At 62.7% G+C, this 22,783-nt stretch overlaps 2 protein-coding genes across 3 annotated transcripts; one reads left to right on the plus strand and one right to left on the minus strand.

The window, feature by feature from the left end:
* Positions 1-705: 705 nt before the first annotated feature.
* Positions 706-21,294, plus strand: MAPK8IP1 (mitogen-activated protein kinase 8 interacting protein 1). 2 transcript variants are annotated; one of them, XM_026512046.4, is made up of 12 exons: positions 706-821; positions 11,505-11,610; positions 13,523-13,816; positions 15,414-15,495; positions 15,803-16,615; positions 16,803-16,878; positions 17,463-17,635; positions 17,852-17,961; positions 18,067-18,183; positions 18,280-18,350; positions 18,485-18,583; positions 18,920-21,294. In XM_026512046.4, the coding sequence occupies exons 1-12, from the start codon at positions 721-723 to the stop codon at positions 18,990-18,992; spliced, it is 2,115 nt and encodes a 704-aa protein (XP_026367831.1). In that variant the 5' UTR covers positions 706-720; the 3' UTR covers positions 18,993-21,294. The 2 variants fall into 2 exon arrangements, with proteins under 2 accessions (XP_026367831.1, XP_026367832.1); XM_026512047.4 differs by lacking the exon at positions 706-821 and adding an exon at positions 10,034-10,374.
* On the minus strand, positions 19,822-20,500 carry FREY1 (Frey regulator of sperm-oocyte fusion 1). The gene is made up of 2 exons (XM_057317579.1): positions 20,401-20,500; positions 19,822-20,183 (listed from the first exon to the last, which is right to left on the minus strand). Exons 1-2 carry the CDS (start codon positions 20,498-20,500, stop codon positions 19,822-19,824), a joined length of 462 nt encoding a protein of 153 aa, XP_057173562.1.
* Positions 21,295-22,783: the final 1,489 nt, after the last annotated feature.

The raw sequence follows: 22,783 nt of genomic DNA on the forward strand, positions 1-22,783 counted from the left end.
GAGGGACCATTATTGTCCCCATTTCACAGATGAGAAAACCAAACTTAGGATTGTGAAGCCACTAATGCAAGGCCACACCACCTATTCACTTGGGAAGCCAGACTGTGACTTCGCACCACCTGAGTCCACACCTGGCTTGCTCTAGGAGCCCACGCCTGACACCATCTCGCCTTTCTCTGCCTTCTTCTAATGGCCCTCCTTGTCCGCCTTCTTTGTCTGCTGCTGGGGACCAACTGGGACCCTGGGGACCAGGGTCCCGCCATTAGTTCCCTCATACCCTGGCGCTAGGCCTACCGGAGGGGCAGAACCCGCATGGCACGAGGGCCTTGAGGGAGGGGGAAGAGCGCAGCGGAGTCAGTGTGGGACTCAGAGCCTGGCTGGGCCGAGCCCAGGGACCTCGGGGGCCGCCACTTCAGCACCTCGGAGAGCGCCGGCGGGGCGGGGCTCGCGGGGCCGGGGCGGGGCGGGGCGGAGCGCGCGAGACCCCGGCGAGGGCCCGGGGGCGCGCGGCACAGCTCGCGCCAGTCCAGAGAGCGGCGCGCGGTCCGGAGCCGCGCCCTGCCCTGCGCAGGTGCGCCCGCCGCGCCCGCCCCAGCCGGAGCCCCGCGGCGGCGGCGCCCTCTCGCCGCGCCCCCGCCTCCTTCCCCTCCGCCGCCGCCGCCTTCGCAGCCGCCGCCTCTGCGCCGCGCTCCGCCCGGATGGCCAGGGCTGCGCCGGAGAATGGCGGAGCGAGAGAGCGGCGGCCTGGGCGGGGGGGCCGCGTCCCCGCCTGCCGCCTCCCCGTTCCTGGGGCTGCACATCGCGTCACCGCCCAATTTCAGGTGAGAGTCCCCGGCCGCCGCGCCCCGCCATTCAGCCCGGGCTGATCTGCCCGGGCTTCCGCGCGCCCCTCGGCCCCCAGCCCCCAACACACACACACCGATCCCGGGAACGAGAGGGCGGCGTGGGGATGGGGTCCCCTCCCTGGATAGAGTCCTCAGAAACCCCCCTCAGCCTCAAGTCCAGGCTGATAGCCGCTGCATAACCAGTGGTGCAGCTTCCTCCGCCATTCCATGTCCTAGGCTAGGAGATTCAGAGCTGGAATTGGAGGAGGGGGCTCCGAGGCCGCCTTCTCCCCCACTTTGGGACTGCGGCAGGGGCCTGGGGTCTGGATTGAGATCCCAGAGGAGGCAGGCAGGCTAAGGCTTCGCTTATGCCCATTCCAAAAGCTTCTGAATAGAGATGGGAGCAGGCAGGGGTGCCTCGTGGGTCCCAGTTTCTCGGGGCAACTGACAACCTTGGTGCTGGAAGGAGGAAGTCGTGGGCCCCTCCCCCAGCCCTGTCTGGTCAGAAGGGCCTAACTCCGGGAATGGCATGGCCAGGACCCTCTGTGGATTTGGGCAAGCACTGACCTGGTCAGGTGTGTGCAGGTGCAGAAGGCTCAGACTCAACCAGGAGACCCCACACCGAGCTTTGGTTGGGGAAGTCTGGTTTGGGCAGCCCAGGAGCAGCCAAGGACATTGGGTGGAAGGTTTCCCTGCTGGAGCAAGTACCCAGGACCATGCTCTGAGTGCCCCTTCACCCGTCTCTCTGCCTGCTATCTGGTATTGGGAGGTGGATTTTAGAGACGAGGATGGTGGATGTTGTGGGGAAGGGATGGGTATCCCTCCATCATAATCCTGGCCCCATTTGGAGAGGAGGAAGAGGAGGGTGTAACTGCTCCAGAGCCTAGGAGGAGGCCAAGATATACCCCATTGTTTCTCCATCTAATGAGCTGGCGCCTTCCCCTCTCCTGGGCCCCTCACCCCAGCCAGGCCTCAGCTGGGCTCTGGCGCCAGCCCCTCTCTGACCAAGGGGTTGCTGGCTCCCTGGCCCTCAGGTGGGTAGGGACCCCTGGGGATCTCTAATGGCATAGTCAGCGCTAGAAACCTCCCTTGAGGCCCTGAGCTGAGGAGCGGGGAAGACCAGAGGGAGGGGACCAGATGGAGGAGGCCAAGCATGAGGGCTCCGGGGCTGGGGCCTTTGTGGTTGGTGCCTCTGAGTCATGAGGCTGAGGTCTGAGACCGGTTCCCCCTGGCATGACACGCGCTGCCGAGAGGCAAATATTGCCTGCCTGCCAGGTGGCCCCTCTGCAGTGGAACAGCTTAGAGGAACCTGGGTTCAAATTTGAGCTCCACCACTTTCTAGCTGAGTGACCCGACAGCCCCATCTGTCAGGTGACCTAATGAGTATTGATTCCCTAGTACGCATCAAGTCGGTGTTCAACAAGTGCCCGCCCTCCGTGCCGGTGAGCATTTGCATAGCTCATTACCATCCAAAGCATTCCCCGTGCAGGCTCGTTTACCCTCATGGGCATGGGTATCGGTCTGCCCATTTTGTAGATGACAAGATTGAGGTTCAGTAAGGCGGTGGCTTGCCTGAGGACCCCGAGGAGGGCAGAGTCTGGGGCCATCTGTGTGTGTTTGGTCCACTCAGCTTCCAGGCCCTGTCTCTGGCCCAGAGGACGGCTTTGCCTCCCTCTACCTGCTTCCAGATCCCCAGGTGACAGTGCCCTCCACCCCACCCTGCCCCTGGCCGGCAGGGTATCGTGGATGCTTTAGTGAGAGGAACGGATGAGGTGGACGCCAGCCAGGGCGAGTGTTCGGTCTGGGCCAGGTGGGCGAGGACAGCAGTGTACCAAGGGTAAGGCGTGGGCTGGCCCTCCAGGACACCATGGCCTGGCTGTGGGGACAAGGCCAGCTTCTAGGAATAATAAGGGCAGTGTCTCCAGCCCCACATGGCCTGTCCTGCCTGCTCCAGCAGCCCCCACTGACCTTTCCCTTGTCCTGCCTTGCATAGCCCTTCGCCCAACTCGGGTTAACCCTGGGTGGTTACTGCTGTCTCACAGCTCTTTGGTGGGGTCATGGATCCAACTGGCCTGGCTTTGCAGTCTGGCTCAGCCTTCCTAGCTGTGTGCCCCAAGACTGGGCACTTAACCCCCTGAGCCCCTATTTCTTCTCTACAATGCCAGCATTGGCTCCTGCGCAGGACGGTCCTGGGACCTGGATGGGACAGCACGTGTTGGCTGTTTCAAGGGCAGTGGAGAGCCGCGTTCGTGCAGGGCTGCTGTTGTTACTATGTGTGTGCTCCCAGCACCGCTGTCAGCTTCCAGAAGGCAGAGGAGACAGTACCTCAACTTTGGTTTGCACAGTGCCCAGCACAGAGTCGGTGCTCAGTAACGCCTTACTGGTTGATTACGAAGGATCAGGTGTGCGCAGGCCTCCTGGAGCTCAGAGAATAACAGAGCCTGCTGTCAGAGGATGAGGAGGGGACACGCTGGCCCCCGGGAGGTGCTCACTTTGCCCAGTGCCCCTCGAAGGGCTTTCTGTGCAAGAGCGTTTCATCCTCACCAGAGCCATATAAACAGAGTGTTACTGTTATCCCCACTTAGCAGATGAGAAAACTGAGGCCTCCAGAGGCTAGGTAAGTGGCAGGGCTGGGGTTTGCCTGCAGGCAGTCTGATTTCAGAGCCACCCTGAAAAGAGAGCCCTGGACTAGAGCGGGAGAGTGTGTGCAGGAGTGAGCACGCTGTGGACGTGGCGGCTGGAGAGCCAGCATCTGTTTGTGGCTAGTTAGGTTGAATAGATAGGTGTCCTTTTTTTTTTTTTTCTTCCGATGATGGAAATGCTCCCGCCAGTTGCCTGTACTTGTAGATGTGGTGCCCGGGGGAGGGGTTTCACTTCTTCCACAACTGCTGTGATGATTTGACTTATTTCTACAAGGAGCATAGGTTACTTCTGTAACTTGCAAAATTAGAAAAGAGAATTTAAAATTCAACTGATACATGTTCATTAGAAGGAAAACTCTAGAAAAGAGATTTCAGAAACACAGCCTTTGGCTACACTGAGCTGGGTGGGTGGGATAAAGGGGAGGGACGAAGGGCGCTCAGGGAAAGTACAGTGGGCCGCCTGCCCTGGACATGGGGGAGGAGAGCTGTGGATGAGGGGACCCCAGAAATCAGCTCATCCCGACTGCCTCCTCCCCTTTTACTGAGGAGGAGACGGGAGAGGGTGAGTAGCTTCCCTGAGAGCTCACAGCAAGTGAGTGGCCGACCCCAGGCCTCGTGACTGTCCAGACGGTGCGGTTTCGGCCTCCCCACGCTGCCTTGCGGCCGAGAGATGTGGCCACCGAGAGGCTCCTCCTTTATCGCTTCACAGGACGGTCCACATGACAGTCCACACGTGGCCATTCCTTCGCTTCGCTCCACAAATATTTGTGCTTTGCCGGGCTCCCTGGACGGACGCTCCAGAGGCACAGCTGTGGGCCCGACCGTCACCCAGGTGGCCGTGTAGAGGGGACACAGACAGACGAGGCCTTACCAGACAGGCCGGCCAGTGTGACAGTGACTGAGCACAGAGGCCCAGGGGAGCCCTGGCCAGTGCGCTGGTGGGACGCCGCAAAGGTTTAGCAGGAACGGCAGCACTGGTTCCCTGTCTGGGGACAGTCCCACCAGCCACTAGGTGGAGAGTGGACAGGGAGGCAGGGAGACCCCCGGGAGGCTGGCCATCCTGCGTGTGACAAGGAGGGGCAGGAGAGGACGATTTCGGGGCTGGGGAGATTGGCCCACGGGGTGAGGTATCTGGTCTAAGGGGCTGGGGAGGCAGGAGTCCAGGATGATGCTGGGCCCCTTGGACACGGGTTGCCGTGCGGAGCGGAGAGGCTGGGCAGGCAGGGAGGCGAACTTAGTAGGCGACCTCCTGAGTTTGAGGGCTGCTGACCACCCGGACCCGACTGCAGCACTCAGGAAGGGCGTTGTTAGGGGCCTGGGGTCACTGGACAGGAGGGGTCTCCGCTCAGAGAGATGGCCGCGAAAGCCTCGGAGAGGACATGACTACCCAGGGGGCAGCAGAGAGCAGGGAGCTGGCCCAGGACGCTGGGCCGGCCCCGCAGCCATGTTTCCGTGGGGGGAGGGGTTCCGGAAGCGCTGGGGCTGGAGCCGCCCCCCCAACCCTGAGCCCCGGGCGCCCCCCGGCCTGGCTCCTCGCGTTGACTTGCCTCACTTGCCCAGACATGGCCACGGCAGGGTCCCGCCCGCCCCACCTCTTTGATGTGGGAGCCTTGCAGTCGGTCTCTGGCGTCTTGGCTTGGGCCCCCCGTGGATCCCACAAAAGGGGCTCACTGCCACCATCCCTACTTAGGGGATCTTACCCATCCTAGGATGTTATCCCTGTCCCCAGGCCCTCCTCTTGTGTTCATTCAGAAAGTCTCTCCCGGCCCTGACCGTGGGCACCCAGAGCAGCCAGCAGCGCCCTTCTTCCTGGACCCCGCGTTCAACCCTACCCGCCGCGTCCCAGGGCCCGGGCTCGGTGCGCGCATTGGAACGAGGGTAGGGAGTCGGTGCCAAGTGGAACATGAGGGCCCCCTGCCCTCGGGAAAGCGATCCCCGACAGGGCCAGCACCCCCAGACCCCAAGTGGGAGCCTGGTCTGGCTGGCAATCCCCAGCCCAGAAAGCTTCTGGGGGGGGGAAGCAGAGGAGAAGAGACCTCCCCAGGTCCCACCCCGTTCACGTTCCTGCTTCTTCCTGCACGTGATTCCTCATGTGAAACCCTGGGGTCCTATGTTCCCTTTGCTCATTATGCCAGTTGACATTTCCCACATCCATACACAGGCCTCATAACGCCCGCCCAAGAGACTGGGTAATATTCCATCCCCTGGACAGCCCCGGTCTAACCAGCGCCCCCCCCACCCCCAGCTGTTTGGTTGTTTTCGGTCGTCTGCGGTTATGCAAAATACACGTGCTTGGGTATAAAGGTTTCCACATGTGGGATTGTTTTCTCAGGGCAGCTTTTCAAAAGCCAAATCACTGGATCCCAGAGTTCTGGCTACATATCAGCCCTGAGCGCCTTAAACTGATCAGACACATTATAACCCCGAGTAAGGATTGGCCCTGAGGACTTGTTTCCTGGGTTGGACTCAGTTTTTCACTGGCGATGACCCCAGTGTGGACATGGTCAGGGAGGGAGGTAGAGAGTAGAGGAACAAACCTCATCTGACCCCAGTGTCAGCTCAGAGCTGAGGGTGGGATGGAGAGGGAGGTCTGAGGGCTCACCCCCACCCCACTGTCTCAGCCAGCACCACCTTCCCAGAGGCCTGCACATTCTACCCCAGATTCTGATGTAGGTGGGGACACAGAAAGTTGAACTGGAAGGGCAACTGACTTAGAGAATTGTAAGGGAAAAGTCTAGAAAGACAAGTGGTTCACTCAGTCAACATTTATTAAGTAGCTACAAGGCAGCCCATTATTGATCAAGACTGACATGGTCCTGCCTTGTGGACCAGCTGACTCTAAGGGGAGCCCCCCGCTGGTGGCAGAACCCAAAGGTACAATCACAGGGATCCAGAAACACCAGCAGGTGGGCCTAGCAGGGCTGTTTGTCTGGTTAAGGAAGTCAGGGAAGGCTTTGAGGGAGCCAGTGGGGCAGGAGCTGAGCGGGCTGGGAGAGGGGGTGGGCAGGGGCCAGGTGGTAATGACACCCTAGAGCGGGCCTTCAGGCCACAGGGAATTTAGGACCCTTTCCCTAAGGGCCAGGGGAAGCTACTAAGGGATTCTGAGCTGGGGAGGGGTGACCAGACCAGATTTATGTGTCAGATGTTGCTTTTGGTTGCCCAGTGGAGAATGGCCTATGGGGGAGCCAGAGGGAAATGGGGAACCTGCCTCAGTGAGAATCCACTGGGAGCCAGCTGTCTGCTCAGCACTCACAGGGCGGCAGAGGGACAGCTGCACGCTTGAACCACAGATGCTCTGTGCTGTGAGAGGGGCCCGTGCGGCACCATGGCCAGGACCCAAGGTCACTCAGCTGGCATCCTTACCTCGCTTCCAGAGAGCCAGGAACGGGAGGACAGGAGTGGCCTCTGGACAGCCAAATGCCTGGCTCAGGTTTGGCCCTGCTCAGCTAAAGCCTCAGCACTTGGCCACTTAACCCTGACTTTGCACGCGCTCCTAAGTCAGCCCACTCCGGGGCTCAGACAGCAGCATGGAGAGGGCTAGGCTGCTGTCGGTGGAACAAGGATGGCAGGGAGATGAGACGGCCCGTGGAAGGCAAAAGGCCACGTCATAAACCTCAGAGCACAAAGGCATGTTTGCTCAATTGTCCAGTTCATCACAGGAAGAGGTGGGGAGCACGGGGTGGGGGGCATGTTCAGCGCGCAGCAAGGAGCCAGCTTGGCCAGAAGAGAGGACAGGGGCACCAGAGTGGGAGGTGAGGCTCATGTAGGAAGAGGGGGCCTCGAATATAAAGATAGACCCCAGAGGTCAGGGAGGTCCCGGGAGAGCAAACTCATGACCCAGAGCCCCCAGGTGTTAACCTGGATGAGACCCGGGGAAGCATCGCACCCGAACAGGCAAGCAGGTGTGATGCATGCAGGGACAGACTCCCCTGAGGCCTCCAGATCTGGAGGTGAGGGACGCCGACCTGCGCGGAGTCCTGTGACTCAGCTGGAGGTGGTCTCCTGGTGCTTAGGGCTCCAGTTTCCAGGGGAAGGGAGGGCTGGTGGGATCAGAAGGGGACCATCCGCCCTCCGTCCTTCTCTTCCCTCCTCCCCTCTAGCTTTTCCTTCTTCCTCCCTTCATCCCCACAGTTGCCTTCCTTGAGCCTGGAGGGCCCAAGGGTCTGTTAAGCTTTCCCTCCACGAAGGGCCCCCCTCTGGAGACCCCGAACCTCCCGTGCCTGGAGAAGCAGGAGCTAAGGGCAGGGCCAGGGCGGGTCGGGGGTGACTTGCAAAGGAGGCCGCCTGACCAGTCCGTCCCCTTGTTCCTTGGTCGTGACCCCTCACAGCGCTCCAGCTCACAGCCGCGCCACGAGGGGGATCCGAGCAGCGCCCCCGAGGTGGGTGCCCAGGTATGGGCAGCCTCACAGCACCTTCTGGCTGAGCCTTAGGGTTCCTCATCTGGAAAATGGGCAAAATAAGACATCTCCCCAGGGGCTGGTGAGGCTCAAAGGGGATACAGAGCGCGACAGGGCTTGGCAGCCAGGGCACGACTGCTGCTCAGGAGACGGAGCGGCCAGTCCTCCTGAGTGCAGGGGCCGGGGTCTGATCCCGCGCCTCCTGTCCCCCAGCCTGCTGCGGGGACCATTCTGCCGTCCTGCCGCACTTAGGAGAACAAAGTCAGATACGCACCTCCCTTCACCTGCCCTCTGGAGCTGGAAACCGGTGTGGGCTTTCAAGCCCAGCCCCACGCTTCTCCCCCCCCCCCCCGCCCCCGGTTCACCTCAGTGCCCTTCGCTGTAAAGGAGGCTACCGCTGTCCCCAGACCTGCCATCCTGGGACGTGGGATACAGGGTAATGCTGGGGGTGTAGAGATGGGCTGAGAAAGTTCCCCTGCAGGTCTGCCCTGAACACTTTGGTTGGGAAGGAGCAGGCGGTTGCTAAGGATGTCCCCTGACACACATCTGGCCGGCGCGTACTGAGGGTCTTGTGCGTGCGAGATGACCTCACCAGCTCCAGCCTCCAGGAGGGTGGGTGGGACTGCACGCCTCACCTGCTGGGTACAGGGGTGGGCGACGTGAGCTCCATCCACCTTTGGAGCAGCCTGGTGGGGTGTCTGATGGAAGCCTGGTCCTGTCTGTCCCCCCGCACTGCCTTGTATCCACGCAGATGGTGACACCAGCCACAAGCAAGGGGATGCCCAGGGACCAGTGAGCGTTGCCAGGAGGGCTGTAAGGCACTGGCACGGGGGGCTAGGAGGGCTTCCTGGAGGAGTGGGCTTAACTGAGCCTTCTTCCAGCAAGCACAGGTTGAGAAGCCTGTCAGGTGCTTCATCCGAGCACTGGACTAGACCCCAGGAGGCAGGCGCAGGCGGCGCAGGCAGTCACACCCAGAGCTGGAGACCGTGAACGCCAAGCCAGGGAGTCGGCCGCTAGCAGGGAACCTGAGGGGGTTTTGAGTGGGGGGCAGAAGGGTGGTGTTTCCGGCAGCTTGGCCAGGTGGCGGATGGGGAGGAGTGCTTCCGGCACGGGGCACCGAGGTGAGCCGGCCAGTGGGGAGGTCTGGGGCTGCGGAGGCAGGAGCTGGGCCGGGACTGGCAGAGAGGAGGTGGTGGTGCAGAGGTGTGCCAGGGTTCCTGGCAGAGTAGGGGGCACCTGAGGGCCTTCTGGGTCAGACGCCCAGTGGCCCTGCGGCTCTCTGATGTTGGCGGAGCCTCAGGAGTGCCTTCTCTGTGACTGTCCGGGCAGCCGGCGGGTACTGACCACTTTCTTAGTGCCAGCCACGGGTTCTCATCCCCGGGCCCGAGATGCTGTGCTGCGCTGGCCAGACGGCAGGGCTGCTTTGGCTCCTGGGCTGGCCCAGCCTCTCCCCAGCCTCCCCCACGTCCACAGCCCACCTTCCCCAGCCCTGGGAGCCTATCAGCCTCAGGCTCCAGGTCAGTAAGCAGCCTTAAGGAGCACCTCATCTACCCAGCTCCCTTGTCCTGGTCAGAATCCCTCTCTGCTGTTCCCTCCAGGGCCCACCAGCTTCCATGGATGGCACTCCGCAGTGACAGAAAGCTCTTCACCTTCCAGCCCTGTCCTGAGGGGTCCACACCTGGCCTGCCCTTAGCCCTGGCTGTGGAGCCTCCTGGGCCCACAGGCAGTTGCTGCTGAAGGATGGAATGCTGGGGAGGTGGCAGGTTCTGTCCTGCGTCCAGCTTGTCAGTAGGGGCAATCCAGACCCTCCTTGGTCATCCGCCGCTGTCTGGATGCCCCCGGGGCCCACAGAAGCCTCCCTGAGGAGGTGTGAGGGCTGAGCGTGTTGCCGTGTGGATGGGGGCATCCATTCATGGACAATTTCAGAAGCCCCATCTTACCACCAGGCACCCTGAATGTGGTGCTGGCCCTTTAAAGCAGATCAGGGCTGGCTTTTGGGGGGAGACATCCCAGATTTCTGCCATCTGCTTGCGAGCCTGGGCCAGGGAGGGGGGCCACCGCAGCCCCCGACAGGGGCATTAGAAGGGCAGGTGGAGCCGGTGGCATCGATTGCAGTAACCTGATCCCGAGGGGGAGGTGGCAACCACGGGCAGCTTCAGCGCCACTGCCGCCCGGCTGGGAAGGAAGCGGCCTGCAGCGGAGGGCTGGGCTGGGAAGCGCTGGGGCTGGGGCCCGGGTCGGCAGCCACTGCCTCTTCTGCTGGCCCATCTATTTTTAATGAGCTCCCCAGGCTTCTGCAGCGGGCAGGACGCAGAAAGGCAGGCCCAGGCAGTGGAGGCCCGAGGCCCCAGCCCTGCCCTGAGCCCTGGCCTCCCAACCTTTCTGGGCATGAGAGGGTGGCCCTGGGGCCCCGCAGCCCCCCAGCCGGGCAGGGCTCTCCATGAAGCTGGTGCCGAAGATGGATTCGAGCCCAGACAATGACAGCTGGTTGGAGGATCAGTGGGAGCGCTGGTAGGGGGTATAGGGATTGGTGGTGGTGGAGGGGGGGACTTGTGGGGGGGCAGCTCCATGGAGCTCTGGGTCTCTGTTTGGTCTGATTGAGGCAAGAGGCGGGGGGTGTGGGCCTCCTAGGTCCCCCTGGGGGCTGGGCTACCACCTCTTCTGGGTGACCTTGGACTCCTGGGTGTCCCTTGCTCTGTGTCTCAATCTCCTGGTCTTATTTGGGAAAAGGCTCAGAATTGGCCCCAACTTCCCCCAACAGAATTCTCCCAAACATCCCACCCACGCCAAACCAGGTGGAGTGCCCGGGGCTGGTGGTGAGCCAGGTGTAGGGGACAAGCAGATAGTCGCTGCAGTGGGGTGGGGGGCACAGGGCTGGCCTGGGGGGCAGGGGGGAGAGGATTCTAGCACAGCCAGTTAGAGTTGTGGTGCTGATGTGCTTTGGTCTGTCCCCTGAGCTCACAACACCTCTAGCCCCAACCCCGGGCCTTCCTTGACCCCTCTGCAGCCTCTGTTCGGGGTCTGTGCGCTGGACAAGCGATTTTGTGGTTGAAGAAATGAAATGAAGAACACAGAACGGGAGTGTAGTCTCTCGTGGAACAGGCTCAAACTCGCCACATTTACACCAGATTTCCCTTCGCTTGCTCCCAGGGCTCAAGAGGCATTGGTCTTCCTGGGCGGGGGGCATGCAGCACTCTCCTGAGACTGGGGAGGGGCCTCTGCCAGCACCTCGGGTTTTGTCACTGCAGGGATTACACGGGGAACCCTCCTACTCCAGGCATCCCTTGGAGTCGCTTCTTAACTCTGCGTTCTCCGTGGGTGAACTGGCCTCGGCACCTGCCTTGACCCTGGGAGGCATTTCTCTGGCAGAGCCGAGGCTCTGACCAGCTGGGCCTTCTAGGCACTGCCTCCTGGTTGGCAACAGGGCGGATAGCTCCCAGCTGGAAGGAGCTGGAGTAACCTGGAGCCTCCCCTTTCCCTGCCTGTTACCCCTTGCCTTGGCGCAGGTGGACGTCAGGTCCCATCCTCTGGGGGCTGTGATCTGTCTTCGAGGGGCCGCCCCTTGGAAAAGGTACTAGGGAGACCTCAGTGGGCTAAGTAGTGCCCCTGGGTTGGTAACTTCGGCTTCTTGTGCTCACCAGGCTCACCCATGACATCAGCTTGGAGGAGTTTGAGGATGAAGACCTCTCAGAGATCACCGAGGAGTGTGGCCTCAGCCTGCAGTGCAAAGATACTCTGTCCTTGCGGGTAAGAACCGGCTCTCAGGAGCCCTGGGGTGGGGGGAGGGACAGGGTGGGTCAGGACAGGAGTGAAGGCAGCCCCGTATCTACAAAAGGGTTTTCAGGGTCTGTATGGCATCCTCATGAAATGAAATGACATCCAAGAGACGCATCCAAGTATAATGTTTGACACATCTTGGGGTGCTCAGTCCGATTTATTGGTTGTTTTTGCCAGGGGTTAAGGCAAGAGGCAGCTTCCTCAACTTCCCACAAGAAGGGAGAGGGCAGGAGGTCTTCAGATGTAGGGCAGTAGCAGTTAGGGCCAGGGTTAAAGGAAGGACCAGGACTACCCCAAACCCTTTCCAGAGCGGCCTTGGCAGAGGGCCTGAGGCAGAGCAAGGGTGGAGTCCTGTGGAGTCTGCAGTGCTCTGGGACAGGAGAAAAAGAGCCAAGGCACTCCCTCGGCTGCCATTGCACCAATCTACGCCACATAGCCCCGCAGACCCTCCCTGGCCCGACATTCTAAAGGCTCCTCTGGAGGGTTAAGCCAACATTACTGCTGCTTTTGGCCTCCTGGCTTTGTCATATAGGACAGATGGCTCCTCCATTCCCTAAGTTCTGAATCCTGCCAGGAGGCCCTCAGCATCTGGGTAGCTTGGGTCAGACAGGGATCCCCCTGTGTCTTTCAGAACAGGAAGAAGGGGCCACTGGCCAGGAAATGGGAGGCAAAGCACAGGACTAGGTTGCAGAGCCCAGAGCTTCTGGCAGCCCCCAGGAGGGTGGGTGCCCAAAGCAGACGTGGTATTAGGAGAACGGTTAGCAAAGGAGAGCTGCCGTGCGAGCTGGGGTGGGATGCCTCCGTCTGGGTGACCTCCTGCTGCCTGTTACGGGGATTCTGTAAGTTCTGCCAGGCAAAAGGAAACCAAGGGGTGAGGATGACCCCGCAGTACCCCATGCCCCAACCCTCCCGCCTCAGGCCAGGCCAGCAAGGGTGGTGAATGGTCCCAGGACCCTGACCTGGCTTCTCTAAGGTCACACACCTGTTCCGGAATTCCACACCACCCTTTCATCCAACATGCTCCAGCAGAGCTTTGGAGAGGGTGATCCCTCCGACGAGCCAGGGCCCTGAGGCAGTACTAGCTGGAGGTGTACCCTGTGGGGCCTTAGACAAGCTCTAGGGGGCTTTCACTCAAGGTTGCCAGTGAGTCCTCCCCTCCCTGGGAAGCTGGGAGGCAGTTAACTGGTAAGGAAATTGGAGGGTCAGGGGATCTGTCCAGGGTGCCGGGGAGTTAGTGGCAGAGCTGAAATAGGCTAGAGTTATCGAGGTTTAGGATCGCATGACGGAACACCCCAGGTTGGAAGGGTCTCGGACTGTGGACAGGTGCCTCGTCCAGGTGCCCCCACTCGCCCCTCCCTCCGGCACCCCTCCTCCGGGTGCGCTTAGGTCCTCCTGTTCGCACTGCGGCCCTCCCTCCATCCTCCGCCTGGCTAAGACTGTCTTCCCAGTTTTCCTCACTGCCCCCTTCAAATACTAACCTCCCCCCTCCATCCCTTGTGGGGCCCGAACTCCTTGGCGACCCTGCGTCCCCATGGCAACAACGGTGACCTCACTCTGGGCTCGGTTTACAACCCCGGTGAGGTCACTGGCCGTTGCCAAGGGAACGGGAGGGTGCGGAGAGTCGGGAAGGCGGGCACGGTGGGGAGGGGGCGGTGTGGACTGCCGAAGGCGCCGACTAGATTGGGGAGCAGTCGGTCTCGCGCATCCTCGCGGGGGGCGGGAGGACGCGGCCTCCTTTCGCCGGGCCCCCTGCTTCTCCCCCGTGCCTTCCCCCTTTGCCGCCGCGGAATGGACTCGCCCGGGCGGGGGGCGGTGCGCGGCGGCCTCGGCCCCGCCCCGGCGCGGCCCCGCCCCCTGACGCCCCTCCGTCCGCGCCGCGCAGCCCCCGCGCGCCGGGCTGCTGTCTGGGGGCGGCGGCAGCGCTGGGAGCCGACTGCAGGCCGAGATGCTGCAGATGGACCTGATCGACGCGGCGGGGGACACTCCCGGCGCCGAGGACGACGACGACGACGAGGAGGAGCGCGCGGCGCGGCGGCCGGGAGCGGGGCCGCCCGAGGCCGAGCCCCGCCAGGAGCCGGCGCCCCGCGGCCAGAGCCAGGGCCAGGGCGGCGGGGACACGTATCGGCCCAAGCGGCCCACCACGCTCAACCTCTTCCCGCAGGTGCCGCGGTCTCAGGTGAGAGCGAGCGGCGTGGGGCGGGGCTGAAGGGGCGCCGCCCTGGGGCAGGGCGCGCGAGGCGTGGGGGGCGCCGAGCAACTCGCGGCCCAGCCCCGGCCCGCGGGTTAGAGGAGCGAGGAGGGGCTGTGGGACAGGGACCTGCCGGCCGGCGCGGGGAGAAGTCGGCCTGGTGAGACTTACCAAGCGGGAGGGCCCTGGGGAGGTGGTGTCGGCGGGCAGGTGGGATCTGCCCCAAGGGAGAGGGGCCAGGTCCGGCCGACAGGGTTTGGAGCCTTGAGGGGAAGTTTGAAGGAGTGAAGAGACCGAGAGGGACAGTGGAAGGAGCAGTGGGGGCTTAAGGAGGACGGAACAGAGCTTTGAGGGCTAGTTGCAGGGGTTTGGAGCTTGAGCCCTCAGACCGGGGCAAGGTTTCCCCTTTAGGATGTGGGGCTCCTGGTGGAGGGCAGAAGCAGGCCTGGAGAAAAGAGCATCTAAAGTGGTCGTTGCTGGGGTAAGGTCATGGGGAGTTGTGAAGAGGTGGGGATGGGGAGCTCAGAGGCAGCAGGCAGTTTGAGATGTGGGCAGCTGGGAATTCCCAGAAGGCAGGGAAGAGGCATGGGAGGCAGAGCTGCTTGGCTGAGTTGGGGGCCCAGGGCCCCTGGGCTGGGTGGCTGGATGCCAAGGAGGGTTGAATAGGGTGGGGGAGAGCTGGCTGTGGCCCTTTGTCTTCCAGGCCCTGTCGGGTGAGGTACAGAGAAGGGGCTCAGAGAGGTGGGGCTGTTGGTGAAGGGTGCAGGGGCTGCAGGCAAGGGATTGGTCCCTTTCCCAGAATCCTCTGGGGCAGATTTTTGGCAAACTCCTGAATGTGAGGGCCTATGAGAGTGTTCCCAGGGGAGGGGGCCTAAATAGTTTGTGGGGAGCCTTGTTTGTAGGCATGGTGGAGAGGGGTCCCAGGGCACCAACGATGTGGGATGGGCAGCCTGGGAGATCCAGGAAGGAAGGCTGCTGACAACTACATCTGTCATTCCTCAGTCATGTGTTCCTGGAGGGGTGGAGGAGCCATGCTATTGATTCATCATTTGGGTGATTCATCCCAGTCCCCCAGGCCAGCTGCCGAGAGACCCTTCCTCGTCCTTTTTTCAGCTTCCCCTAGAATGTCCCTGCCCCTTCTCTAGGCCATAGCTTCCCGAGTTCCAGGACTTGGCTGGAAGTGAGCATCTACCGTGTAAAGCCTTTGTGTCTGGGACTAGGGGTCTGGCTCTGTCCCCAGATGGCTCCTGCTTCTCCCCCACTCCTCCCCCACTCACCACCACACATATTGGCCATCACCACCTTTGCTGAGGCTGATAAGAGCATCTCCCTGAGGGTTGGCCAGCTTCCCTGAGCCAGGAGGGAGAGCCGTCTAGAGCCAGTAGGTCTGGCTGGGAGGGCTGGGACTTGCCACCCCTCCTGCCTGTTCGAGGAGGGCTGGGGGTGAGGCCCTTGGCAAGAGTGTGTGTGGGGGGTTGGTGCAGCAAATGGCTTAGGGATGGCCTGATGGGGGCAGGGCCAGGGCCTCCCTGTGCCGGGCACTGTTGACGCCCTCTGTCACAAGGGCCTTTTGTTTTCTGCACAGGACACATTGAATAATAATTCTCTGGGCAAGAAGCACAGTTGGCAGGATCGGGTGTCTCGGTCATCCTCACCCCTGAAGACCGGTAAGTCAGGACCCTTTCCCTTACCTGGCCCTCCACCTGCCCTGACTCAGTTTCCCTGGCCAAGAGCAAACCTGGCAGTCTCCATCTTGCCGAGTTGAGTAAACTGCCCGTGCTGCAGCCTTGAGCAGGCCCATCTGAAGTCAGCTGGGGCGGGAGCGAGAGCACTGGCCCCAGAGCCCACCGTGGCCTAGTGCCCGGGAGCCTTCACCTTGGTTTCTGTGTCGCACATGCCGAGCGGAGGGGGCAGGTGGCCTGGGCGTCCAGGGCGAGGCCCTCTGCCTTGAGCACTGACCTGCCTGCCCTCCAGGGGAGCAGACGCCTCCACATGAACACATCTGCCTGAGCGATGAGCTGCCGCCCCCGAGCAGCCCCGCCACCACCAAGGACCGAGGCACGTCCACCGATAGCCCTTGCCGCCGCAGCACGGCCACGCAGATGGCCCCTCCCGGCGGCCCCCCCGCTGCTCCACCGAGCACCCGGGGCCACTCGCATCGAGACCGCATCCACTACCAGGCAGACGTGCGGCTAGAGGCCACCGAGGAGATCTACCTGACGCCGGTGCAGAGGCCGCCGGACCCCGCAGAGCCTGCCTCCGCCTTCCTGCCGCCTGCCGAGAGCCGGATGTCGGTCAGCTCCGACCCAGACCCTGCCGCCTACCCCTCCACAGCAGGGCGGCCGCACCCCTCCATCAGTGAGGAGGACGAGGGCTTCGACTGCTTGTCGTCCCCGGAACGGGCCGAGCCGCCGGGCGGAGGGTGGCGGGGGAGCCTCGGGGAGCCGCCGCCGCCTCCACGGGCCTCGCTGAGCTCGGACACCAGTGCCCTGTCCTACGACTCGGTCAAGTACACGCTGGTGGTGGATGAGCACGCGCAGCTGGAGCTGGTGAGCCTGCGGCCGTGCTTCGGAGACTACAGCGACGAGAGCGACTCGGCCACCGTCTATGACAACTGCGCCTCTGCCTCCTCGCCCTATGAGTCGGCCATCGGGGAGGAATACGAGGAGGCCCCCCGGCCGCGGCCCCCGGCCTGCCTCTCCGAGGACTCCACGCCCGACGAGCCGGACGTCCACTTCTCCAAGAAGTTCCTGAACGTCTTCATGAGTGGCCGCTCTCGCTCCTCCAGTGAGTCTGCAGCAGGAGCGGTAGGGGGCCCGGGATGGGGGGGCGCCGAGTGGAGGGTGTTCCTGGAAGGTGGCCTTGCCCGTCTCCTTCAAGGCATTAGGACTGAGAGCTTGCTACCTGTCCCCCTGCCCCCAAACCCCAACCAGAGCGGGTCGGTTCTCCTCCAGCTCAGCCCCCTCGCCTGCAGGTGCAGAGTCCTTCGGGCTCTTCTCCTGTGTCATCAATGGGGCGGAGCAGGAGCAGACACACCGGGCCATATTCAGGTAAGAGCAGCAGGGTTGGGCCGCCCAGGCGACAGTGAAGCCACCCCCTCCCTGCCTCTGCCAACACTGCATGGCCTAGACCCAGCCCTCATGCTGGCCTTCATGCCTCCTCTCAGCCTCAGGGAGACAGTGTCCACCTCCGCGGAACCCAGAGTGGATGGGTTCAGGGCAGTGTGGCCTTTGCTGCGCTGCCAGGGCCCGGGACAAGCACCTCGTCTGGCTGGGGGGCCCGAGCCTGGGAGGGTGCCTGGCAGAGAGGATGCGGGCCGTGCACAAGGCACACCCCTCCCTGCCCTCCACAGGGAGGTGCTCACTTCCTGTTACCTGTTTCTGGAGTGGCTCTGGGCACTTCCTCCCTGAGCCCACAAGTTCCTGGATGGCAGGTGCCCGTCTACGTAATCTTGCTCTTCCCCGGGAGCTAGCGTGATCACAGGCCCAGGAGACTTTGCAGAAGTTTATGGAACGGCGCCACTCTTGCGGCCGCCTGCCCCCAGGGCAGGGTGGGGAGCCGACTGGGGAGCCAATGGCTGGCCTGCTGGGGAGGCCCTGGTGGTGAAGTCCTCCCATGCCCTTGTGGGGGGCAGGTTTGTGCCTCGACACGAAGACGAGCTGGAGCTGGAGGTGGACGACCCTCTGCTCGTGGAGCTGCAGGCCGAGGACTACTGGTATGAGGCCTACAACATGCGCACGGGCGCCCGGGGCGTCTTCCCCGCCTACTACGCCATTGAGGTCACCAAGGAGCCCGAACACATGGCAGGTAGCGTCCTTTCCCCTCCTCGGTGCCACCAGGCCCCACCTTTGTCCTGCCCTGAGTGCTGCCAGGTGACTTCAAAGCCCCAGGGAGGGCCCTCCCAGAGGGGACATTAAGTCCGTCTCCCACGGAGAAAAGGGGGGCCCAGCCGAGTTGGGACATCCGTGGACTGTGGCACCCTCTGCTGGCTCTGCCACCGCTCCCTTCACGCTTGCTTTCCAGCCCTGACCAAAAACAGCGACTGGGTGGACCAGTTCCGGGTGAAGTTCCTGGGCTCCGTGCAGGTTCCCTACCACAAGGGCAATGACGTGCTCTGCGCTGCTATGCAAAAGGTGTCAGTTCCCCGCTCCCCTCGCACGGGTGCTGCCCCAGCCCGGGCCCCCTCCTTTCCTGGGGAGACAGACGCCCAGCGCCTGATTCCCGTCCCTCACCCGCAGATTGCCACCACCCGCCGGCTCACCGTGCACTTTAACCCGCCGTCCAGCTGCGTCCTGGAGATCAGCGTGCGGGGCGTGAAGATCGGCGTCAAGGCTGATGATTCCCAGGAGGCTAAGGTGACTGCCCCGGCCCCGGCCCCTGCCGCCCACCAGATCTCCCACCTGTGGCCCCTGCGGGCTGATGACACCCTGCCTCTCATCTCCCTCCTGTAGGGAAACAAATGTAGCCACTTTTTCCAGTTAAAAAACATCTCTTTCTGTGGATACCATCCAAAGAACAACAAGTAAGTGCGAGGGGGCAGAGAGTGAGTTGTGAGGGGACAGCCTGGGGCTGTCATTCTCAGGTGCGGGTCTGCGAATATGTCTGGGGGGGTAGTCTGAGCCCTCGTCCCGCCCTCAGACGGCTGTCCTCCCACAGGTACTTTGGGTTCATCACCAAGCACCCCGCTGACCACCGGTTTGCCTGCCATGTCTTTGTGTCCGAGGAGTCCACCAAAGCCCTGGCAGAATCCGTGGGGTACGCCCGTGTGTGTGTGTCCTGCCTAGCACCCGCCCTAGAGCAAGCCCCAGCCTTGGGCCCCAGAGCACACCCAAGCGCCCTCCCAGCCCTGCAGGCCTCGTGGCCGCGAGTCGGGGCTGGGTGGTCTTGCGGGGTAGCACCCGACCATGTTGGCTTGTGGGCCCTTCCTTCAACTGCCATCTCACCCAGAAGTACAGCGTGTAGAGAGTAGAGCTGAGCAGCTCCGTGTGGGGGAGTCCGAGCCCTGCCCAGGGGACCCCGAGGCTCCAGCTGAAAAACCGTGGGTGGAGATGGTGTTCCTCCCATCACCGGTGGGTCCTGCCTCCTTCCTAGGAAAGCATTCCAGCAGTTCTACAAGCAGTTCGTGGAGTACACGTGCCCCACGGAGGACATCTACCTGGAGTAGCAGCGCTTGCCCCGCCCTCTGCATCCCCAGGGCCCGCGGGCCGCGCCAGGACAGCTGGCTGCTGACGGGACACAGCACCGCTTGAGGGGCACCCGTCACCACCAGAGGACGGGGAAGTGGGGGCCTTTGGCCGAGGGTGGGGGAGGGCGGGGTTTCTGGGGAGAGGCAAATGCAGTTTATTGTAATATATGGGACTAGATTCATCTATGGAGGACAGAGCAGGCTGCCTGGGGATTGGGAGGGGGCGGGGCTGGGGGGTGTCAGGCCTCTGGCCAGGAAGGATACCCATCGTAGGAACAGAGGGCTCTGTCCCATCCTGGGCGTCGCTTCCCCTGCCAGGGCCTCAGGCTTTCTGGCTGTGGTTCCTGCTTTGACCAAGCCCGTGCACCTGCCGGTGCCCACCCACCCCATCCCTGACGCCCAACCCCAACCGAAGGCCCTGAGCTCAGGCTCAGCCCAGCCACCTCCCAAGGACTTCGCAGCAGGTGGGGGTGCAGTCCCTGTTCCCAGCTCTGTCACTTGTGGTGCCTCTCGGTGGCCGCCACACTGGCCCCTGGCACGTGTGGGGCCTCACCAGGGAAGAAGAGAGCTGCGGCAGGGCCCCGTCCCGGCAGGAAAAGGAGGCTTCCGACTGGCCCGGGCCAGCGAGGGCCTCTTGGCTGCTTTGGCTATAGCCCCAGCTTGGTCCTGTCACCTTGGCCACAACTATTAAAGTGCCATTTCCTGTCTGGACCGCAGTGGGTTGTGTCTCCCTGCCCCCCGCCCCAGCTGGTGTCCATGCCAGGAACACCCAAGCCTTTGCTGCACAGAATAGCTTTATAAGGGGCTGTCACAGGTGTGCGTCGTAGTAATACTCAGCCATGTCTGGCCCGTCCCGCTTGCGCTGCTGGGCCCGGGAGAGGAGGGGTCGAGGCCCTCGCGGCCAGGGGTGCTTGGGTCGAACCCCATAGTCTAAGGAAGAAGAGGGTGTGGGTGGCAGGGGGACTCTGATGAGAATCACCCCAGATCGGTGCTGTTTGGGATGAAAAGACCCCGAGGCTGGACGTGGGTGCCCTCCCCTAGGGCCTGTGCCCCACATCATGGGGGCCGGGCAGGGCATGGCTGAGATACTACCATCCACTAGGCCGGAAAGTGGCTGCGAGAGTTCCAGAGGGGCTGAAAATTCTTCAGGAACAGATCGCTGAGGCCTGTGGGAGATGTTGGGGTGCTCAGCCCTGGGCCTACCGGCCACTAACCACCTCCCTGTGAAGGCTCAGGGTGGGGGACCGGGCGAGCCTCGACTCCCTGAATAATGGCACCAGCCGGTCCTCCGGGGAGGGGAGTGGGAGGCAGCACGACAGAGCCCCCCACCTCCCAGAGATCCCCCAGCCCTGTGGACCCCTGATCCTCTGCCCCTGGGGCTTACCTCAGGGGCTGGGGCGGAGGAGCGCAGCTGCCAGGACGAGGTAGAGGAGGAAGAGGCTCAGCCCGGCTCTGGGATACAGAGCCCCCAGCATGGTGAGAACCATCTCCTGCTCGGGTCCTGGTCCCCGGGCTTCTGCCTGCCCCTCCCCCGGCAGAAGGGCGGAGCTGCTACCAACGCCCAGGGCCACCTCACAAAGGGCAGGAGTTCCAGGGCTCGGGTCAGCACCGGCTCCGCGGCGAGGCCAGAGACCTCCAGCCGAGGTTTGGTTTTTGTTTTACTGACGCTGTCGGCCAACAGGTGCCGAACCGCGTCTTGCTCTAGTGTCACTGCCCAAGGGGTAAGGGCACAGACCTCTGGAGTCTGATCTCGGTTCAGATTCCAATCTTGCCTCTTGCGAGGTGGACATGTCACAATCGTGGCCTCCGTTTTCTCACCTGTGAGGTAAGGTACAGATCTCTGTGCCCAAGGGGCGGCACAGAGGAGAGGTCACATGGAGAGCCCCAGCCATTGCCACTCTGCCTCCTCCCTGCCTCCTGCTGCCACCACCCTGTGTCTCTCAGTGATGCCAGGAACGCCCCGCCAGCCAGCCGGAGAGCCCAGAGCGGGTCGTTTGGCCCTGGCCCGCTCAGAGAGGCCACTTGGGGGAGCCTGCTTTAAGAGACTTCCTCCCAGCTTCCCGAAGCTTCCAACAACCCAGTGCCAGGGTTCCACAGGCCCTGCCACCACCCCTGAGGCTGGACAGAGAGATGCGAATTAGCTGGCAAAGCCTGCAACTTGCTTCCTTCCTGGAGTGGAAGCTTCCCGAGGGTAGGGACTGGTTTGGTTCACTGCAGGGTCCCTAGCCACACGTGGCAGATGCTCAGTATTTGTTGAGTGAATAAATGCAATGTGATAACATGGCGACGGGCACCTCTCAGGCTGAGGCCAAGCCGTGGGTCCTTTCTTGGCTTTCTGCCCAGTCCCGTTGGTGCTGTGCGGCCCCAGCTCACTTCTGAAGCCCTGAGGCTTTAAACATGAAACTCCTGGCCCACTGTGGAGTCAGAACCGGGGGGCTGGGCAGGGCTCTGCACTTGGAAACCCCGTCGCTTCTAAGACAGCAGACCTACTGGGGGTCCGGCCCCACACCCGTAACCAATGAGGTGCCCAAGGCCCAGAGAGGGACATCCCCAGCTCCTGGTCCTCTGTAACCCCAACCCAGGGTGACAAGTGCAGGCATCTCCAGACTGTTTCTGTGTGCTGAGCCCACACACTAACAGCTCAGTGGTCCTCTCCCTTTCTGTGTCCTAGACACAGCCGTCCCTCACAAGCCCGTGTCCGTGTCCTCTGTCCTCACCACAGCTCACAGCTGCCGGGAACCAGGGGTTCTGGACACTCGGCCCAACTCAGTCCCTCGTCCCTCACCCTCCTTGCCTCTGAGATGCCATCTCCCTCTCTATCCACACCCAGTCCCAAGCCTGCCTGGGTGCCCCCTACACCCTGTCCTCCCCCTCCCCACCACGGCCTTCATCCGGCCCCATCCACTGTTGGAGGTTTCTGCCCACTGTGTCCCTGTGCCCACCCTCCAGTACTGCCTGCCAGGAGCCCCGGCACCAGGCCACTGGGGGGAGGTTTATTTATTTTTTTAAAGATTATTAGAGCACGAGCAGCAGGGTGAGGGGCAGAGGGAGAAGCAGACCCCCAGCTGAGCAGGGAGGCTGATGTGGGACTTGATCCTGGGACTCCGGGATCACGCCCTGAGCTGAAGGCAGGCGCTTAACTGACGGAGCCACCCAGGCACCCCTGGGATGAGGTTTTAAATGGTCCCCTCTCCACTGCCTTTCAGAGGCAGGTCTGAGTTTCTTGCCCGGGCTGCGATGGGCTGTTGGGTTTGGCCCTGACCTTCCCCTCCCGCTGGCTCCTCCCTCCCTTCTGCCCCAGCAGGGGCTTGCAGTGCACAACCTCCTCGCCCAGCCGGCCTGCCGGACACTGATGCAGGGTCACCCCTGCTTGAACCAAGGCCTCCCCGACAGGTGTGCCCTCCGCAGGCGTCTGTCTAGGCAACGAGCACCCCCACTCGCCTCCGACCCAGACTTCCTCAGGGACACCCTCCTACCTACTCCCACACCCCTGCGCCACGCCATTTCTGTGCGTCCGCCTACAGGTGGAGGATAGCAGGGCCCGCTTCCTCTGCCCCACGCACAGCACCAGGCCCAGAGCCGGCTCCAGGGCACGTGCCCTTGTACCCAACGGGTCAGGGCCCCAAGCTGCGACCACCTGAAGGCTTGTCCCTTCACCTTCCAGCCCAGGACCTGGGTGTGCCTTCCCAGAGGCACTGGGGCGGGGGAGGGGAGGGAGCGGAGGTAGGCTGGCCTCATCTACCGGGGCTCCCCCCAGGGCGTCAGAGGAA

Source organism: Ursus arctos, unplaced genomic scaffold, assembly GCF_023065955.2.
Source record: "Ursus arctos isolate Adak ecotype North America unplaced genomic scaffold, UrsArc2.0 scaffold_23, whole genome shotgun sequence".
Classification (NCBI taxonomy): domain Eukaryota; kingdom Metazoa; phylum Chordata; class Mammalia; order Carnivora; family Ursidae; genus Ursus; species Ursus arctos.